The 18,256-nt window shown below is 39.6% G+C and overlaps 2 protein-coding genes across 6 annotated transcripts; one reads left to right on the top strand and one right to left on the bottom strand.

Annotated features, from left to right (window-relative positions):
• The first annotated feature begins 73 nt into the window (after positions 1-73).
• Positions 74-6,140, top strand: LOC146449415 (uncharacterized). Of its 4 annotated transcripts, XR_014860584.1 has the most exons (5): positions 74-497; positions 2,106-2,331; positions 2,611-2,932; positions 3,950-4,033; positions 5,584-6,140. XR_014860584.1 is itself a non-coding variant. In XM_085101269.1 (4 exons), the coding sequence occupies exons 1-4, from the start codon at positions 178-180 to the stop codon at positions 5,755-5,757; spliced, it is 804 nt and encodes a 267-aa protein (XP_084957395.1). In that variant the 5' UTR covers positions 74-177; the 3' UTR covers positions 5,758-6,140. The 4 variants fall into 4 exon arrangements, 3 of the variants coding, with proteins under 3 accessions (XP_084957395.1, XP_084957394.1, XP_084957396.1); XM_085101269.1 differs by lacking the exon at positions 2,611-2,932; XM_085101268.1 differs by lacking the exons at positions 2,611-2,932; positions 5,584-6,140 and having other exon boundaries at positions 3,950-4,414.
• A 4,234-nt stretch (positions 6,141-10,374) lies between these two features.
• On the bottom strand, positions 10,375-17,876 carry LOC146449416 (neurocalcin homolog). 2 transcript variants are annotated; one of them, XM_085101925.1, is made up of 2 exons: positions 16,805-17,876; positions 10,375-11,788 (listed from the first exon to the last, which is right to left on the bottom strand). In XM_085101925.1, exons 1-2 carry the CDS (start codon positions 17,046-17,048, stop codon positions 11,442-11,444), a joined length of 591 nt encoding a protein of 196 aa, XP_084958051.1. In that variant the 5' UTR covers positions 17,049-17,876; the 3' UTR covers positions 10,375-11,441. The 2 variants fall into 2 exon arrangements, with proteins under 2 accessions (XP_084958051.1, XP_084958052.1); XM_085101926.1 differs by lacking the exon at positions 16,805-17,876 and adding an exon at positions 13,815-15,228.
• Positions 17,877-18,256: the final 380 nt, after the last annotated feature.

An 18,256-nucleotide genomic window follows, 5' to 3' on the forward strand; every position in this document is an offset into this window, starting at 1 on the left:
GGTGCAGTGTTTTGGTCATAATCGGGAGTAAAATTACTCTATAGGGGTGGCCCCTTGTGTATTAGCAGGGGCCTGGTGCATAAATACTTCAATTTCAACTTACCAGCGTGGTATGATGACGGAAGCGACAGTGCTTTTAATTTCTTAGCTTCTGAAAGCCATTATATTTCTTTTGCGATGCCGAAAAGTGAGTCAAGATCTCGCTCAAGAAGCAAGAGCGGTAGCCCACGTCGAAAACACAAGAAAGAGCGCAGTTATCGCAGGCGATCGCGAAGTAGGTCACCGTCGACATCTTCGTCTAAGAGAAGAAGCCGAGATCGTTCTCCTCGCCGTCGCTCAAGATCGCCGAGGAGAAAGAAGAGATTTTCCAGGAGCAGGAGTCGTTCACCCAGCGTTGATAGATTTGGGAGATCAATAGTGAAGAGAAAAGATGATGATGTAAGCAAACGGAAAGAGGAAGAAGAGAGGTTACAAGAAATGGAAAGGCAGAGGAAAATGTAAGAGCGAATATTTAATAATAAGCTCAAGCTTAATATTTTATTGCTTTTGAGCGTTTTGAGGTAACGTCTATGGGAATGTTTTCGCCACATGTTGATCGTGTAAAGGATTAATTTGATGATCCTTTGGTCTGATGCGTGTTTTCTACAATGAACTTGTTTCTTTAATTTATATTAATTATTCCTTTGTTCGAACTTGCTCTATAAGCTTTATAAGCTTTAAATAATGGCTTTCATCGCTTGTAGTGGTACTGCACTCTTTGAAACACTGAAAGTAATGAAAGCCATAACTAGATCTTGCTGAATTGTAAGCTTACGTCTTTGGTTTAATAGTAGATCGGTTAGATGCTTGTGTTGTTTGTTTTACTGGTAAAGTTATGTTGTGGCAATTGTTTACAAATTGTCTCACCTGATCTATCAGATATACCATTGTTATTGACTGAAGCCATGTGGATGTGCGGTAGTTTAGTGGTTAGCTTGTCTGGGACTTCCTTTCAGCTGTATGGGCGACTTAGGTGTAAAGTGTACTGGTGCCGCACTATCTAGAACACCGTAAAATGTTACTTACTTACCATTTACTAAAGCCATGAACACACCAGACAAATTGTGCAATCTTCACGGCAGTTGGCGAAAAAACACTTACTGTGCCCACTGCTGCAACATCAATTTTTGCCAACACTGGGTTACTGGGCAGGTAGCAGCATATCATGATCAACGAAAAGACAGAGATCATTTTCCTACATCTAGTCCTAGAATGCTCGTTTTTTTTATTCTAACGTAATACTGATGTACCCAAAAGACCCAATGGAAATATCTGGAATGTTTACGCAGCCAGTTACGTTGCATCTGGGCAGCAAACATGGCAGAAATTTAATAAAGGGGTAGCAAAATTTCTCATTCTCACCTATAATCTCTGCTCCCAGTCCCCCTCCTCCTCTCCTCCACAGTCTTGTGCCATAAATTAAATTTTGCTGCAGTCTAACCCTGCTCAAACAGCGCATTATAGTCAATGATAGTTAAAACTCGCACATTTGTTTGACCACCAACTATCATCTACCATCATCAACTATCATTCACTTTGAGTCTGTTCAAATTCTTCATGATAGTGGATGATAGTTTTTCTTGTTTGACCATGCACATGATACGTGCAGTCGATGACAGTTTTTGGTCAGTTGTTTTCCGCTCCCTTCTCTCCTTTTTATTCACTCCCTTGCCCTTGCCCGTTCCCTCTTCCACCACTGCTCTAGATTCATTTTCTGTTAGTTTCTCCAACAAGGGAAGGAAAACGAAGCAGGCTGCCACCCTGTTTCGCCACTAAAAATTCATCCATGCAAAATTTTGTAACTTAATACGATGCCATGTTTGCAATGTTTCAACTCTTCAGATGTCGGACACTAGAAACTCACAGTAAACTATCGTCAGTTATCACAAGTTTCTTTGAGCCATTTGACCACCTGACGTTTGATGGTTGATGATAGTTAATGGTAGTTTTGACTACCATGCGCCATTTGATCAGGGCTTGAGTCCTAAGTACAGCTGTTGCTCAAAAAATGTTATCCAAGGCAGTCCTATGATCACATTTCAATTCATAATTTGTTTTCTTTTTAGTCGTGCCACCGAGAAAGAAAAGATGATTGTTGAAGAAGAAACACAGAAACGAGTTGAAGAACTTGTTGCTAAGAGAGTGGAAGAGCAGCTTGCAAAAAGAAAGGACGAAATTGATGCAGAGGTTATGAAGCGAGTAGAGGAAGCCAAGAGAGTCATGGAAAAACAGATGGTCGAGGAGTTTGAAAAACGACGACTGGAACAACTTGAAGAGCAACAAATGAAAGAGGTAAAATGTATGGGTAGTTTTCTTCAGTAGCGTTAAATTTTATTTAGACTGACAACAGGGAGAAGAAAATGAAAAGGAGTTATTGTGGTCTTGCTTACCCTTTGTTGTAAAATTGTCACAGCATTTGTGGTCAGAACCACAAACATAGGAAAAAGATTCCTGCCTTCATGTTTGATCGTGAATTCCCTTGAATTTTGCCTGTTGTTGTCCATCGAAACCTCTTTTCTTTGCTTGTGAATTTGTGTCGTTTTTCTGCAAACACTCAGATTGTTTCCACAGATCCCAGTGAGCAGACCATTGACAAGGAAAACATTACCAAGTACAGTCTGTCTTTTCAAGCATTTGGATTTAAGCCTAGCTCTCTCTTGTGCCAATATAGCCTTGAACTTGACATTTGAACCAGAACTTCAATCGTGCGAGAACTGCACATTTTTTGAACTTGCAGAAAGCTTAGGAAGTTTCATCTTACGGAAAAATTATTTAGCGCGCTTCTCATAGGAACATTCCATAAATGGGAGAGTTCAAGTCTTCACAAATCCTAAGGATCACTTCAAGGAGCTGTTACTTGGAAGATTTCATAGGAATTGTTAGGCGGACATGTGTATGTATGACTGGTATAAAACAGCCCTTGGTGTGCTTTTTGTGGGCTGAAACAGTTTGTAAGCATTACTCTTTAAAGTGTGTAAGGTCTGTCTGTGTTGTGTTTTCTAATACAAAAATAAGAGAAGTGTGACAACTTCATGTTTCTGCAAAGCTATCCACAAATTCTTTTTGAATTATTATGTCCATGAAAGCACAAATAACTTAATTTTAAAGTTGTCACACTTTTGGTCTTACAGATACATTTGTGGTAGTTGTTTGGTACTTTGTATTCACTGACATTATCAGTAATCATGAAAGTTGTGGAATGAATTGCATTACCATTATTAAAAATGGAAGGGCTTGATGTGAGAGAGATAGATGTGCATTTGTGGCCTTCAAATCCAGATTGCTCCGGTTTAGTTCAGTTTTGACATACAGACCAGTCCCCAGTTGTTCAAAGCACAAATAACGTTATCCTGCAGATAAGTCGCTATCCAGTGAATAAAATGGATTAGTTGGAGTACATTTTATCAGCTGGATAGTGATTTATCCACTGGATAACATTATCCACTCTTTGAACAACCAGGCCCTGAGACCACGAAGAAACAATTCCATATATGGTTTTCGACCTTATAGTTTCAATTGAAGAATTAGTTAATTACTTTTCCCTTAACTTGAGAAATTCACACAAAAGAGAGGTTGATTTCTTTTCCTTTTTTGCCAAAACTGGGGACAGCACTAATTAATTATAAGACTGCTTCACATTAGTATCTTTGCTTTCTGGGAAAAAGTAATAAGCTAATTCTTGAAGATGAAGCCTTAAGGTTAGGAAATAAACATGCCTCTATGTTTCCTACATAGAATCCAGTCTGTATGTCAGAGCTGATTGGAACAATTCAGATCTCGAGGCCAAAAATGCACACATGTCTCTCTTGAACCAAGCACTTCAATTTTGTCTGTTGAGTTTCATACCATGAGGCAATGATTTATAATGTTGAGTTAACGATTTCTGAACAAAAGCTGTGTTACTTTTTAGGAAGAAGAGCGTCGTAAGTTTCACCAACTCGAAAGCAAAGTTGAAGAATTACAAAAACATCTTGATGAAGCCAATCAAAAACTGGTATGTTCTGTAACTACTGCAATGTCTAATATTACATTTAAAGTAGCATATTGGAAAGTAAGAGCCAAGTTTTTAGCCGGCAGAGTGTATGGGTGTGACAACGTTTGGAGAAACGCTAGGCAAATTCAGCGAACTTTCAACAATGCTATTGTGACTACTCTTTCATGGTACCTACTTGTCATTCACCGGCTAAAAACCTGGCAAGGTCAGTCCGTTATAAAACAAATATATAGACTATAGTCAAACCTCCAGTAAGGGGACATCCTTAAGATCACATCGAGTGTCTGCGTAGGAGAAATACTGTCTACAGTAGCTGTCCATTAAGCCTGGTTTTCATTAGCGATGCAAGCACAGGCACAAGCATAAGAGCTTTATGTCAAGTGAAAGCAAACATGACACAAGCACAAGAAAAGGAAAATTTTGATCCTTGTGCTTATGCTTGCATTGAGGCCGTTTTCAAATTGAAATAAGCATTCTCGTGCTTGTGCTTATGCTTGCAACTGTGCTTGTGTCGCTAGTGAAAACCAGGCTGTAGTGGACGTTCATCTGCAGGCATTGTTCCTGGCAACACATAAAATGTGATGTCATGTTTTGTAAAAAATATTTTTTTATCTCATGATCTTTAATAGATGGGTTTTGAATTGTGTAACATGTAATGAGTGTTTGTCTTTGTTTGCCTCTCATATAGCTGTAGTCTTCTTAAAACTAAATCAAATTGTACTTCTATTTCATCATACTGCAGGAAGAAATAATCTTGCAACAGTGGTCAAGTTTGGTTTGTTTTTAATGATCTGCTGTTATTAATTATTGGACTTTCCATTTTAAGAAATGTCTGTGCCCTTTATAAAGTCATTCGTGGATATGATAGCAAATTTTGAGCGCATGTAATTTGGAAATCTGTTTTTAATCATTTTCAGCAAATTCTCCCTTCAGTTTAAAATACATTTTGTATTTCACTTGTGGGGAGAATTAATGCATTAATGCCCTTTAGCTGGTGTCATCACCGCATAAATAATCAGAAGTCCGAAACATATTCATCACCAATGTTTTATTTCCTTTTATGAAATCCCACAGTTTCAAATAAGCTAGTGACTTTAGATTTTCGCTGCCAATTTGAGGACTGAATTTTTCTCTGGGGCAATGTTTTCTAAGAAGTATTCTTCTTGGCTATTGCTCAGTATTCCAAAACCTTTCAAAGCTAAGGAGTCAATACAGAATTTTGAGGGGTTAATAAGTGTAATTCCTCTCCAAATCTTGTTAAGTTTACAAGTCATTTTGTTGGGTCGGGAAGCCAGTTTTCTTGGGTTTTTGACCTGAGACCCCTCTCTTATCTGGAACACTGATTTACTAAAAACCAAACAATAAAGTACTTCTCTGCTAGTAGAAGGCAATAATTTAAATAGCTAGTGCAAAGATGTACTATTTATTGAAATCAGCCAGCCCACGTACTTATTGCGAAACCTACGTAAGGAATCAGGTAAGGGCATATCTGATTTCATATGATGTAGTATTCTGATTGTTTGTGCTCTTTCTTTCCCTTGGGTATACAGGCAGAAGAACGTTTGGCTATGGTTGAAGAGAGAAGAGTGCTGACCGAGCAGAAAATGTCTTTGGAGCGAGAAGTCAAAAAACAGGAGAAGGCTGCGCAAGACTTGATTCTCAACAAAAATAGAAGTAACAGACCAAAGCTTGTGATTGGATTCAAGAGCAAAGGTGCCATGTAACAAACCTGTATTTAGGTCAGTTTTCATTGGCAATTGGGTCCATGAAAATCATGTGTGGCGCAAAAAGAGACGCTGGAGGTGAAAGAGTACATACCACACACAGGCAGAGAACTTTATGCAAGCCTTAATATTTTTAAAAATTGGTAACTCTTTTTACCCTTTTCCTTTAATTTTTCTTCGATCAAATTCTCATTCTCCCTTTGTAATTTCCACTTTTCTAATAATCTCTTTACATGATGAGCATTCAATAACTTCAATTCATGTACTATTTTCCACCCCAACATCTTTTGTTCTTCCTGACATCCAGTCTTCCTTCTTTTGTTGGTGCTTCCCTCATGAAATTTCTGTAAATAAAGACCTCAATAAAGGTGTTTTTCACTCTTGTGATTTGGCAGTTCTTTTTCATATCAGTTGGTACTGTATGGTTGTCTACCCATCTTAAAACTGGTGATGGTGTTTGGGATCCTCGGAGACCCAGGGGCAGATAGTCCCCACTATCTACCCATGGGTCTCCAATGATGGATGTTTGCATGCCCTATCCATATGCCCCCTAGTCCAGTCCTGGCCCCTCCGCTCTGTCGCAAATCACGGTGCACCTCTCTGTCACACAAGTCACGGTGCGCCATGAGTTGCTTGACAGAGCAGAGGAACCAGGACTGGACAATATGTCCCTATGAACTATCAGGGGTGGCAAATTTTGGGAGGCACAATATGAGTATTTTTCTTCGAGACTGAGACATTCTTGGCCTTGAAAGAAAACTCCAAGACAGCTTGTGCAAATATTTAGACTGCAGGACCCATGAAATCTACGATTTTGTGGGCGCTGTATGTCTTTTGAAAGAACATTTGCCACCCCTAGTATTAATTTGCATCCACTCCATACTGTGTACAGTCTTTTGTGTGGAGTAGGGCTCAAGAAAAATGTGTGAGTTGAGCAAGTCGCGCGTATTTTTCATGTGCCCTACTTCCTACCTAGAAGCCTGTTCACAGACTTCCTTCACAATAACGGCACTACGAAGTTCTGAAAGGCGGTTGTATGTTTTACATGTGAACTTCACGCTTTAAGCCTGAACACTTGCAAGTACACTTGAGTACCCTTTTAGACTCCATTCTGCGAGGACTCCATTGGCTTGTGATGACTTGTCTTTACTTTCACCAAGCTCAAATTTACAAAAACAGAAGGTTTTTTCTTTTTTTTTTTCGGAGAGGGGGGAGGGTGGTTGTTGCCAAGATTGTAAGGGATTTTCTATCTTCCTTACCACCATCATAGTTAATAAAAGGCAGTGGTTATGAAGCCGAGCAAACTTCTTTGTTTTGTTTTTGTTAACATTTTTGGCTTTGACCGAGCACAAGCGACAGTAGATTTTGAAATGTGTTTGAACAATAGAAACGTTCTTGTTAAGATATTCAGCTGTAGTGTGAACATTAAAACAAAGGATTGTATACGGTCGCGGCCCTTCCAATATAAATTGCAGCACCATTATTTTCATGGCAAGATTTCATAATCAGTCCCTTGATTAACTATGCCGCCATCACTTTAATGCTCGGCACGAACCGGGTATCTCTTACCCAGATCTCAGTCGGTTCGGGGGACCGTGGGAGATCTGGGTACGAGATTACAAACGGGGTACAAAAGAACAAACTTCATAATTGGCATTCACAAAGAGGAGCTGTGAGATAAACAGCGAAAAAATGATTGACGCGGAAACATTGTTTCTTCAAACTCGGCGAAACAGATCAGAAGTACCCAACGACCCTTTTAGAGAAAATTAATCTTGTGTTGCACTAAACACTAGCTGAGTGTCCCTACGTCAATCTTGGTTACTATTTACATGTAACGTTCGCGGGAAAAAAATACCCGCTCTTCACTGCCAACGAGAAATGAAAATCCCAGCCAGCTGTAAGTGTGATGTCTGTCATCTAGCCAGCAGGCAAGTTAGCTTGCAGCATCTTCCTGAGACTTAATTTGGTTAATTTGTTAAACATGGCTCGTCAGGACCGAATCAGGCAAGTTAATTACATGTATGAGAGAAAACATCGGGCCTAAAATGGAGCCCTGAGGTATTCCGGAGCTGACAGGCAAAGTAGCGGAGGTTTCACCAAGCACGGTTACACGTTGGTAGCGACCCATCAGGTAAGAGCTAAACCACTGCAAGAGGCTGCCTCTAAATCCGAACTTGTACGACTTTTGAAGCAGGCAGCCATGGTTCACCTTATCGAAGGCCTTACACATATCTATAAAGATCATGCCCACCTGTTTTCCGTCGTCTAGTAGGGAGCCCACGTGGTCCAAAACTTCCAAAAGGTTGGAGGTGCATGATTCTCCCTCTAATAAATCCATGTTAACAATCTCTTACCACCTCGTACAGTCTATCTTTGAAGTGTTAAACACACATATACCATTGACGGTAAGGAGACGGGCCTGTAATTCTCTGTGCACTCGCCCTCACCCTTTTTAAAAGCAGGAACAACGTTAGCTTCCTTCCAGTTCTGCGGGAAAGAACCAGTGCTTAATAACTTTTTAAAAAGCTTACAAGAGATGGTGCAATTACAGGGACTGTTTCCTTAAGAAGTTTCGCTAAGATTTTATCAGATCCTGTTGCTTTTCGTGACATCAAGCGCGTCTAGCACGGATTGGACTTCGCTAATCGTGAGCGTTAATTCCGACATATGAGGGGAAGCTGGTGCATTGGCAGCGCTTCCAGATGAAGGGGGGAGGGGAGGGGAGGGGGTGTCATGGGCGAAAACTGATGCGACGTAGGTAGTTAAACAGATTGGCTATCTCCCGAGGATTTTCAGCTGAAGATCTTAAAAGCGTACGAGACATTTTTTTTTACCCAGCTAGAACCAGTGTTAAAAAAAATCTCAACAAACTAGATATTTGGAAACTTTCCAGCCAGTTAACTGTCTAATGTATTCAGTTCCCAGCCAGCTCTATTCCAGCAATTTTAGCAAGTTTGCTAATTTTTAAGAAGTGTCTTTTTTCTGCTTTTTATATTTAAGTTTATATATATTTCGATTTTAGCTCTATATTTTATGATTTCTAATTGTATCATTATCTAATATATATCTAGTTTTAGAACTTCTATGTAAACCACTCTTAGTGATGGAGCTTCCTAATAAAAGATTGTTAGTTATTATTACGGTGTGGGCTTCACCCCAAGACATATCCAAAGTTTCTAGGTCAGCTGGTCACCCTGGGGATGAGAGCGGCTTTATTGGTACCTCTACCTTTTCCCGACTGTGGACTGGGGTTCATGAAGAGCCAACTTGGGGTATGTGGGTGGGTGGTATACGTTGCACATGATTGTTCAAGCCAATGCGGACGATGTTTCTTATATCAGTGTCTTCAGGTAAGTCTAATTTACCATCACCATCTAATAATAATGCATAGGCTCGAAACAGGGGGCCTTCTCCATTTCTCAGAACTGGCCATTCAGACTAGCCATGCAACAACAATTCGATGGACTGGTTATGTGCCAGTCGTTCCAATTCCTTCAAATTGGCGCTCAATATTTTTAGAATGGGTATTTTTAAGAACCTGGGGCCCGTTTCTCGAACGTCCCGTAACTTACCGGGCCCGGTAAGTATATTTTTAAATGTTTTTTTCGCCGATTACACTGTGATTACAGACATGGTACTTGGCCAATATGTTTAAAGAATTGTAAGATTTTGAGATTTAGTATTCAAAGCTAACGAAAATTGACTTCTGTTAAGTAACATTTTTCACCAAAGACACTTATCGGGCCCGGTAAGTTACCGGGACTTTCGAGAAACGGGCCCCTGTTGAGCTAACTCTTCAAATTGTTCAAAAGGTTGCATGCCATTTCAAACTGGTTGTGTGGTTCTGGCAAATTGAAAGTGCTCTAGCTTATCGAAACGTCATCTCCAGGAAGTAAAGGCATAGCATACGCCAAACTTGGGAAATTTTCAAAAAACTGTAACTTTGCGGAAATTTCAGTGACAAATAGTAAAAACCAAACTGGGCAACGGAACTTGACTTATTGATATTTTAAGCTTAAGGACGGTGCCTACTATGCCAAAGTATTTTTGCGCAGTTTATGACTATGCAGGAAAAGCAGATCTCAGCAAGGGCTACCGTGTAATCCAAAAAGAAAATTGGGGGCAACCACGCATCTCTTAGAGATAATTAAGCAACAGTAATTTTAAAAAGCACCAAAATACAAAACATTGTATGGCATTTTTTCCCACATTAAAGCTTAATTATCTCTGAAAAATGCGTGGTTACCCTAATTTTCTTTTCAGATTCCAATAACCCTTGCCAAGATCTGCTTTTCCTGCGTAGTTATAAACCGCGCAAAAATAAGTCTTGTTTTAGTAGGCACCACCGTTAAGAAACCCGACTTTCCCAGACCATCCCGAGATGAGCAGGACGTATGCGTAGTAGCAAAAGTAGGCACAGTCCTCAAAATCTGGAAAGTTTATTAAGGGTTTAAACAACATTGCCTTTAGAGGGACTGCAGTTTTAACTTCCAGCGGGATCTTAATAAACCAGAGAATACGCCATTGTATACGTCAGTCAATGTCACCAAAAGGAGTCCTTTTGAGGAATACTCCCACTTACTCAGAGGAACACACTAGGAAAACAACTGAGACTCCTTGGTTCAAAGACTTTACTGTAAAGGCAATAAAAGACATACTTTTTTCCTCCATCTCTAGGGAGGCGACAAAGAAATGTCTAGCACATACTTCTTTCTTGAGCACATTTTGTTTGTTTCTAAATTGTTAATCATGGCTAGATAACATGGTTGTATAGGTCAGTATTTTGTCTATTCCCCCGTTCGCATACTCGTCAGGGGGCCTCCGCAAAATCGATTCCGATATCCATTCGCCAGTTCCTCGTAAATATTGAACAGTTACAAGCTGTGATTGCAAACACATGAAAACATGTAACTTCCTAGCTCATTCTAGAAGGAGAACTTCTGAGCTGGCGTCCATCTCCGTAATTTAACCCCCTGTGAATAAATATGAAACATGTATACGCACTGCGGATGAAAGATTATATAGAAGAAAGGATTCTCGCAGTTATCTATGCAGCCAGACTGTAAAAATAAGGCTTGACGGGGATTTCGTTCAATTCAGTATTTTTTTCTGCAACAGCCTGGTTGACTGCGAGAATCTTTTCTTCTATAAAAATCCCCTGTGAGTTTCGGATTATTCAGAATTTAAACATTAATAATTCCAGTTCCAATAGGAAGCAAGGACGGCCACTGTCTAACCACTGGTGCGTCATAATGTCTTGCTTAATAATTGGCCCACATGTAGAACAGGCTTTATCTTCGAAGAGAAGTATTTTTAATGTACAGCGTTCTTCAAAACTGATCCAAGGCGAGGCTCACTTCGAGTCCAATACCAAGTCCAAGGGAATCGGTTCGTCGCAATATGCTATGCTTGCTACTAATACAACAGGCCTCGTTCTTCTAGATAACGAGAAGAATCCAACATAAACTCCAGTCCCGATCGGAGATAAGGCCGTCACGTGAAGTACAATGCTTTGTTGAACTGATGAATCGGTGCTTCATAAAATAAACATTGATTTGTCTCAAGTTCTCCGGAATTCAAAAATGCAGCGAAATTTAATTTGTAATAAGAAAAAGGAAACAAGTTCTTCTTGTGATAGAGTATAAACTCTGGTTATCGGTCAATTTCTCCTGCAGTATGCTTCATGTCTTCTCTGCCCCTTGCTCAAGAATGAGAGCCAATGTTTTGTCTTTCATTGCTCCCTCGATAAATTCCGACAGCGACAAAACGCCGTCTTTGTTTGTGTCAAAACAGTGAAATACTTTAAGAGTACGTTCCTCGGGTGTAAGTTCGTCCCAGTTCGGGATGCCTTCGGTTTCTCCCGGATTATCGCCCATTGTTTTGTACAGTGCGTCGACGATACGGAACATTTCTTGCTTTGTAATAAACCCATCGCCATTCACGTCGTAGATGCTGAACGCCCATCGGAGTTTTTGTTCCATTGTACCTCGGGTCGACACCGAGAGTGAGCACATGAATTCACGAAAATCTGCGAGAAAATGAAACGAATAAATACACAAGGCATGACCCGAGTATAAAATGTCCCAGTTATGCAGCATCGTCAGGGATTAATCAGGAGCATAAACGGCTTCGGCAGGGGCGGAAGGGGGTATAACGGATGGGTGGCACAAGTGTTTGGAAATACGTAACAGAAACTATTTTAAGTTGCCTTTCTCACCGGTAAACATAGTGTACGTGAATAATTATTCAGTTCCGAGTCAATTATTTGCAACTTAATGTAAAGAGGTGAGTGTCAGGTGATAGGTTGTATAGGGGCTGACTAAATTTTCATCCAAAAGAAAAGTTCTCATATTTAGGAAGAGAAAATTCAGGTGTCATTGACGCATCTGTTATGAAGGTCGTTTACTGTATATTACAAGGCAAAACAGGGGCAGATCCAGGAATTTTTAGTTGGAGGGGTCAGTACAAATGTTACCTCTCACACAATAGATATCAAGCAAAATATAATGCGGTATCCGGATTGAAGGAAGGAATTTCGCTCTGCTTCACCTCAGCAAATTTAAAAACACCATAAGATTTCCTGGTAAGCTACTAGGTGTTCGATATTCTTTCTTTTCAGTGTGAATGCATTAGATTATTTCAAGCGTGATCCGGAATCCTCGCCAAAAACTAATTCTGATTGGCCAAAAGAGAATAAAGTGTTGTTTTTTTTTCTTTCTGCTGATTGGTCCATCACGCCGTACATGCACTTAGTTGGCTTCAAAAGTCAAAAGACCTTGAACACACAACAACACAGGTAAAACACTCTTTGGATTTCAACTTTTCAACTGCATTTTTTCGTAGTTTTGTCGAAAATGAATGAAATTTGATTGCTCACTTGAAAAAAGATTTCTCAAAACTAATTTCCATGGATTTATTCGAAAAAGACAAGCGAAAATCCTTATTTTCTCCTTAAAATGGCAAAGGACTGCGGATGGAAAGTTGAAGCGCCAGGTTAGTCATTCATGGCGGACCAGTATCTTCACTTAAGACGGAGTTCTGCCCTCCTCAAATTTCATTTTGCTTTTAGCAATAGAGACGACAAGTTCAACTCCAGTAGAAGACATGGCCCAAGACGTTTGCCTGACCGGGTTCGTCATTTAATTCGAGCATTTTCAAGCAACAAATTAAAACAGCAAACTGCTACGCGACACCGGTGAGTACAACTATTTTCATTCCCGGAGCTTTTGAGACGTTTCAAATCCTAATACAATAAAGTGGAAAATTTAAATGAAAACCCGCATTGAGCAGCAACTTTACTACTTTACTTATGTTTTGCAAAATAAAAGGGACAAAATTAGAGTTGTATTTTGGTCGTGTGCAGGCGGCTTACCTTTACCATATTTTTTCATTCATGCTGTTTTACCTATTTAACAAATGAAGTTGCCAGCATCATTGCAAGGGTCTTTATTCACTAGTGAAAATGCTTCAATTGTTATAAATTGCGCATGTTTTTGAAAATAAGTGAGCTTATTTAAACACAATTGTTTCGTATACGATAAAGACAAATTTCCTGAACATTTAATATTCCTGGCCGTTACTGGTGTCTTTGCAAATTAGACTAAATTTCTATTCTCCGAGCGTGCCCTGTAGCCCACGTTCACGATTTTTGCCGAGTTTTTCCTTCTCTTTTTTCTTTACAACATTTTGTCGTCATAAGGATGGTAATCTTATGTATAACTTGCCTGAAATAGGATAAACATAGTGGACTGAAACTGCAAGGAATATTGGAAAAGTCACAGGACACAGGACACAGTTGCAGGATTCAGTGTTGTAGAGGTAAGGCCGTTTTCTTTTTTTGTTATTCGTCTTCTCCCTTCCCCTTTCTAGCGCCTGTCACGCAGGATTTTCGATTGCATTTTGCGCGTTTCATGTCATTTATTATCGAGATATATCAACGATTTCCTGTCTGTCACCATGCACGCTTTTTCACATGGTTTTGCCTCCATTGTATGTGTATGTATGAGTACTAAGGTATCAGTATTACCCTTAAAACTTTTAAAACGCTGTAATACCTTTGTAGTCTTTGTAGTCACACATCACGCATGCAACACCTCGTGTGCGCAAGTTCACGTGACTGTTTATGTGATCAGGAATATCTGTATTTTTATTGTGCACCGCGGGAAATGTCATGTGATTGATGCACCACCTGCATTTATACGCGCACAACTCGATCATGTGCTTTGCTAGCCTGCGAACACATCCGGCTGTCGCTTCTCTCGGCGGAGAGAAGAGAGACAGCCGGTCACAGGCTAGTGCTTTGCGCGCAACTGCACGTGATGACCACACACACCGCACACGCAATGTCACGTGATTGCCGCTGTGACCATGCAGCGCGCGAACAGCTTTGCGTGGTCACCTTTCAGTCTTCAGTCACGTACATGCCGGTGCGCGGGCTACAACATGGTATTGGCGCTATTTCTGAACATAAAATAACATGGAGATGTTATTTCCGTATGTCCGCATCAGGAACTGTACCGCACAACACTCCTAGCGATAATTTCGAAGCAAGATGATGAAATGACATCAACGCTACCACTTTCTTTTGCATACCTTTGTGCGCCACGGCATTGAGTATCTAAGCCTTATTAAATGATCGACTCAACCAGCCACTTACGCTAGCAAACCGTCGGTGATCAGCCACCCCTAAAGTAAACGACCAAAAAAAGACTGATAGCGAGCGAAATTAGATGATGTCTCTTGAAACGATCGGTTATCTGAAATCCAACAAAATAGCTACGCAATGGCCGGAGAACCACACGTTTCTGGTTTTGTAGCTTTTCCCCTGATCTGCAGCTGTGTTTTCATACGGAACTGTTGATTCGCTGGAAACTGAAAACAACCGCTAATTTGTTTTACCAGTGCTGGGTCGAAGATTAGATGTTTCTAGACCGCCCTTCTAGACTTAAAACTTCCTGTTTATAAGAAACCCATGACAATTTTGAATTATTAAAACTCGTTTGTAATTTACGTGCTATAGAAGTAAACATCTCTTTTTATTTTTATTACTGCCTACATATCACCCATAAGTGAACTCTGGCTTTATTTTATTGATCTTTTCAGCGAATTCAGCCCCAACATTGATTAATGCCTATTTTCTCCTTAACAAACGTACACGTCATGAGAAAAACGGAAATGATCACTCCAAAGGAAAAGTGTCCATAAGAAAGATATGAAGAACAGGGAAGGGAAAATGCATGTTGATACCGAGGGCTTAAGGGTCACTTTCTTGACTCCACAACAGCCGGCGAAATTCACGATCTACATGAAGGTTTTAAATCAACCTAAATTTGTCTACCTGTTTCTTATTTTAGCAAGAATTGAAGTACAACTGTCCCAGTTTACAGTATTTGCCATATCCCTCAAAATTAACTGAAAAAATGCTTCGTTCGACTGACAGCAAAAGTCTTTCGTTTTATACATACGTCACGGACCGCAAGTGAAAATTAACATTTCAAGTTCGGTTCAAAAAGTTTCGTTTTACATATTAATTTTTTATGTAAAACAGGAATATAACTTGAGACATGAACTGACTTTACAACGAATTTTGATCCAAGTTAAAGATGAATATGAAAGCCTGTTTGTTTTTTAAATTCCGAATTTAGTTTTCGGTAGAAATACAACGAATTTTAATAGCGTGTTGGAAATCGTCAATAAACTGAAAAGACACTTTGTCTTCCGTAAGTGTGTTTTTTTAAATATTGCGTCTACATTTGGCAAGGCTGTTTGAAATATCTATTCAAAAATATAGGCGCCTATAATGTAATGAGAAAGAAAAGAAAAAATCGTGAGCGATTTGCGTTAGCATCGGCGTTGGTGTAAGATTTGTTAAGGTATTGTAATGGAAGACAATCTGGATCAGCGATATAAGCAGAGTCGAGGAAATTGAGAATAATGAAAATATTGAGAATATTGAACCATATTGACAGCGAGTTTCTCAGTTAAAATCCTTGCCAATGCTAATTCAACACATTATCAGTAGATACGAATCTGACTTATTTCAGGAAGAAGATCAATGGTTATGTTTTAATGTCTCTCACTTTCTACGGGTTGAAACAGTTAATTCACTTCGGGGAAATATTAAGCGACAAAAACCTTCCCTTTTCTTTGCACCTGTCTCACAAACGCTCGACAGTACCTTTCAAAAATTACCGAGCCTCATTCATTTCGTTCGCACGTCATCCAAATGCATATTTACAGAATTTCTTTATGGAAATCAAGCAGTTGACAAGTAGGGCGGTACGTTGGTTGTGACTAATAATCTTTCCGGTCGACAGATCACTGCGCAACGATAAAATGTTTTCGCTGCCTTTTCTGCGCGAATTTCGAGGCGAGCTTAACCCTGATTTATTTTTCCCGCTGCTAAGAATAATTTTAACACTTCGCATCCTACCGGCAGCGTCTTTTCAATTCGAGTACCTACATATATTAAAATTTACACATCTTTCGAGAACAAAAAAACTTTCTCCAGTGAAAGGAAGAATTCGTGCAATAAGGAGCAAAAAATCCAATTACCGACCAATGTTTAATTATTCATGGCACTTCGGAACACACTGTAAACACGAGTCTTTTCCCCTCATTTGTTTTGAGCTTTGACGAAAAGTTTCATCGTCGCAAAGAATAAATCCACCTGAAAAATAAGCTTTTTTTCTGCAAAAGTAATAAAGAATTGTCGAGAACGTAGTTAACACTTGCCCTCGTTAAAATCCTCGAGTCATCAGTTTTCACTAATCCACAGAAGCTAGTTACGAAAGGGATAATCCAGCCGACATTTACGCTCTCGACGCTGCTGTTTTTAATTTGACTTAGCGAGTGTGACTTTATTTCGAGATGGAAGCGTCGATGCTATTGTTATACAAATGAAAATAGTTTGCAATAAAAAGAAATTGGATCAAGCAATGTTGTAGATTTGTTTCTTTAAAACAAAATAAACTGAAATAAAAAACAGGAAAATATTAACCCCCAAAGTACAATGTCTTAAAATATCAAAATTTACACCACTTGCCTATCTTGCCGTCGCCGTTGACATCAAATCGTCGAAACACGCAAGCGGCGAGTCTGGAAGCGTCTCCTTTATCGAACACTTTCCTGTACATCTCAATGAACTGTTGTTTCGTCAGATAGCCGCTAGGGCAGTCTTTGAGGAAACCTTTATACCAGGATTTCAGCTCCTTCTCGTCAAAATTCGTGTGTTTTAAGAGATCGCCTAAGATTTCAGGGTCTAGTTTTTTGCTCTGTTTTTTCCCCATACTGAAACTGAATCTTGGCTGGTCGAACGGAAAGATGCCTCTCCCGGCCTAAGGATGTTGCAAGCAGCGTCCTATGAACCGCTTATGTTTCCTTCCGGAAGGTTCGTTGGTTAACGTGAAGAGCTGACTCTTTGTGGTGGCGGGTCAGATCTCGGTCGCTTTCTTGTTTGACTCTGTGGTGGCTTCTGTGTCAGTCGTCACTGAACCAGATGCTGCATTTGCTATCGCATTAACAACAATTATTTACCCCGGCCTCCTATCGAGGCCAAATCAAAAGCTGTTCGTGACATGTCCCAATTACATGAAAGAGGCAAGGCTCTTCACTTTGCGGGATTCTGCCTATTTGCGCAAAGAAAGCGGGGAATTCAACCGTTATATAAATACCAGCTACCACAGTTGACCACCAAAGGCACTTGTGAGATCAGAGGCTGTCATGAAACTTAAAACAAGGATTTCTGAATCAGTCTGCATAAATTACTCTTACAAGCATATCAGAACGACCGAAAGGTTCCTCTTTTTTGTTTGATTGACAACATAGCTAGCCGGCGAAGTGTTTGTACGGCCGAGAAACCTTGAGGCTCCAAAACCAAAAGCTCAGATCCATAACTAGACAATACTGAATTCAGAAATTCGTCAAAAGAAAACTTGCTAAATGAATTTTTCCAAGAACTTCCTTGGCTTTTATTTTCTCAATATCTTGCCGGGTTATATCTGACCCTCATTGTGTGGCGTGATAATTTCAATGCTTTTTCATATATTAATATATCGCTTTTCATTTACGATTTTTAATTTAAGTGACTATTCTCTCATTGTTGTCAGCTGCGCATTATCAAAAAGGTGAATAAATTAACAATGTATTTAGAAGATAGGATCTTGTTTTTCTTTCCATAGAGGAGTCATAATTTCTTGAGCGGTGAATGTATATGTGTTCGATTAATTACTAAAGGGATCTTCGCTCCAATCCCACGTTACTGTAATAAAAAAGGTTAAAACTAGACATTTGTCTCAATCAATTTGTCAAGAAATATTGATGTAGATGATTTATTGCTAAAAAATATTGTGCAAATGAGCGTTTGCTCATAGAGTTATTTCTAAAAGTTACTGATAAAATCCAACTACCACCGCGTTTTAACATTAATTTCCAGTGCGCATTCAGCAATCATTTGCGGAGTAAATTTCACAATTAACTCCTGAAGCAAAAGTTTCTC

The sequence above is a fragment of the Pavona decussata genome, unplaced genomic scaffold (genome assembly GCF_977016875.1).
Source record: "Pavona decussata unplaced genomic scaffold, jaPavDecu1.1 SCAFFOLD_602, whole genome shotgun sequence".
In the NCBI taxonomy this organism is placed as follows: domain Eukaryota; kingdom Metazoa; phylum Cnidaria; class Anthozoa; order Scleractinia; family Agariciidae; genus Pavona; species Pavona decussata.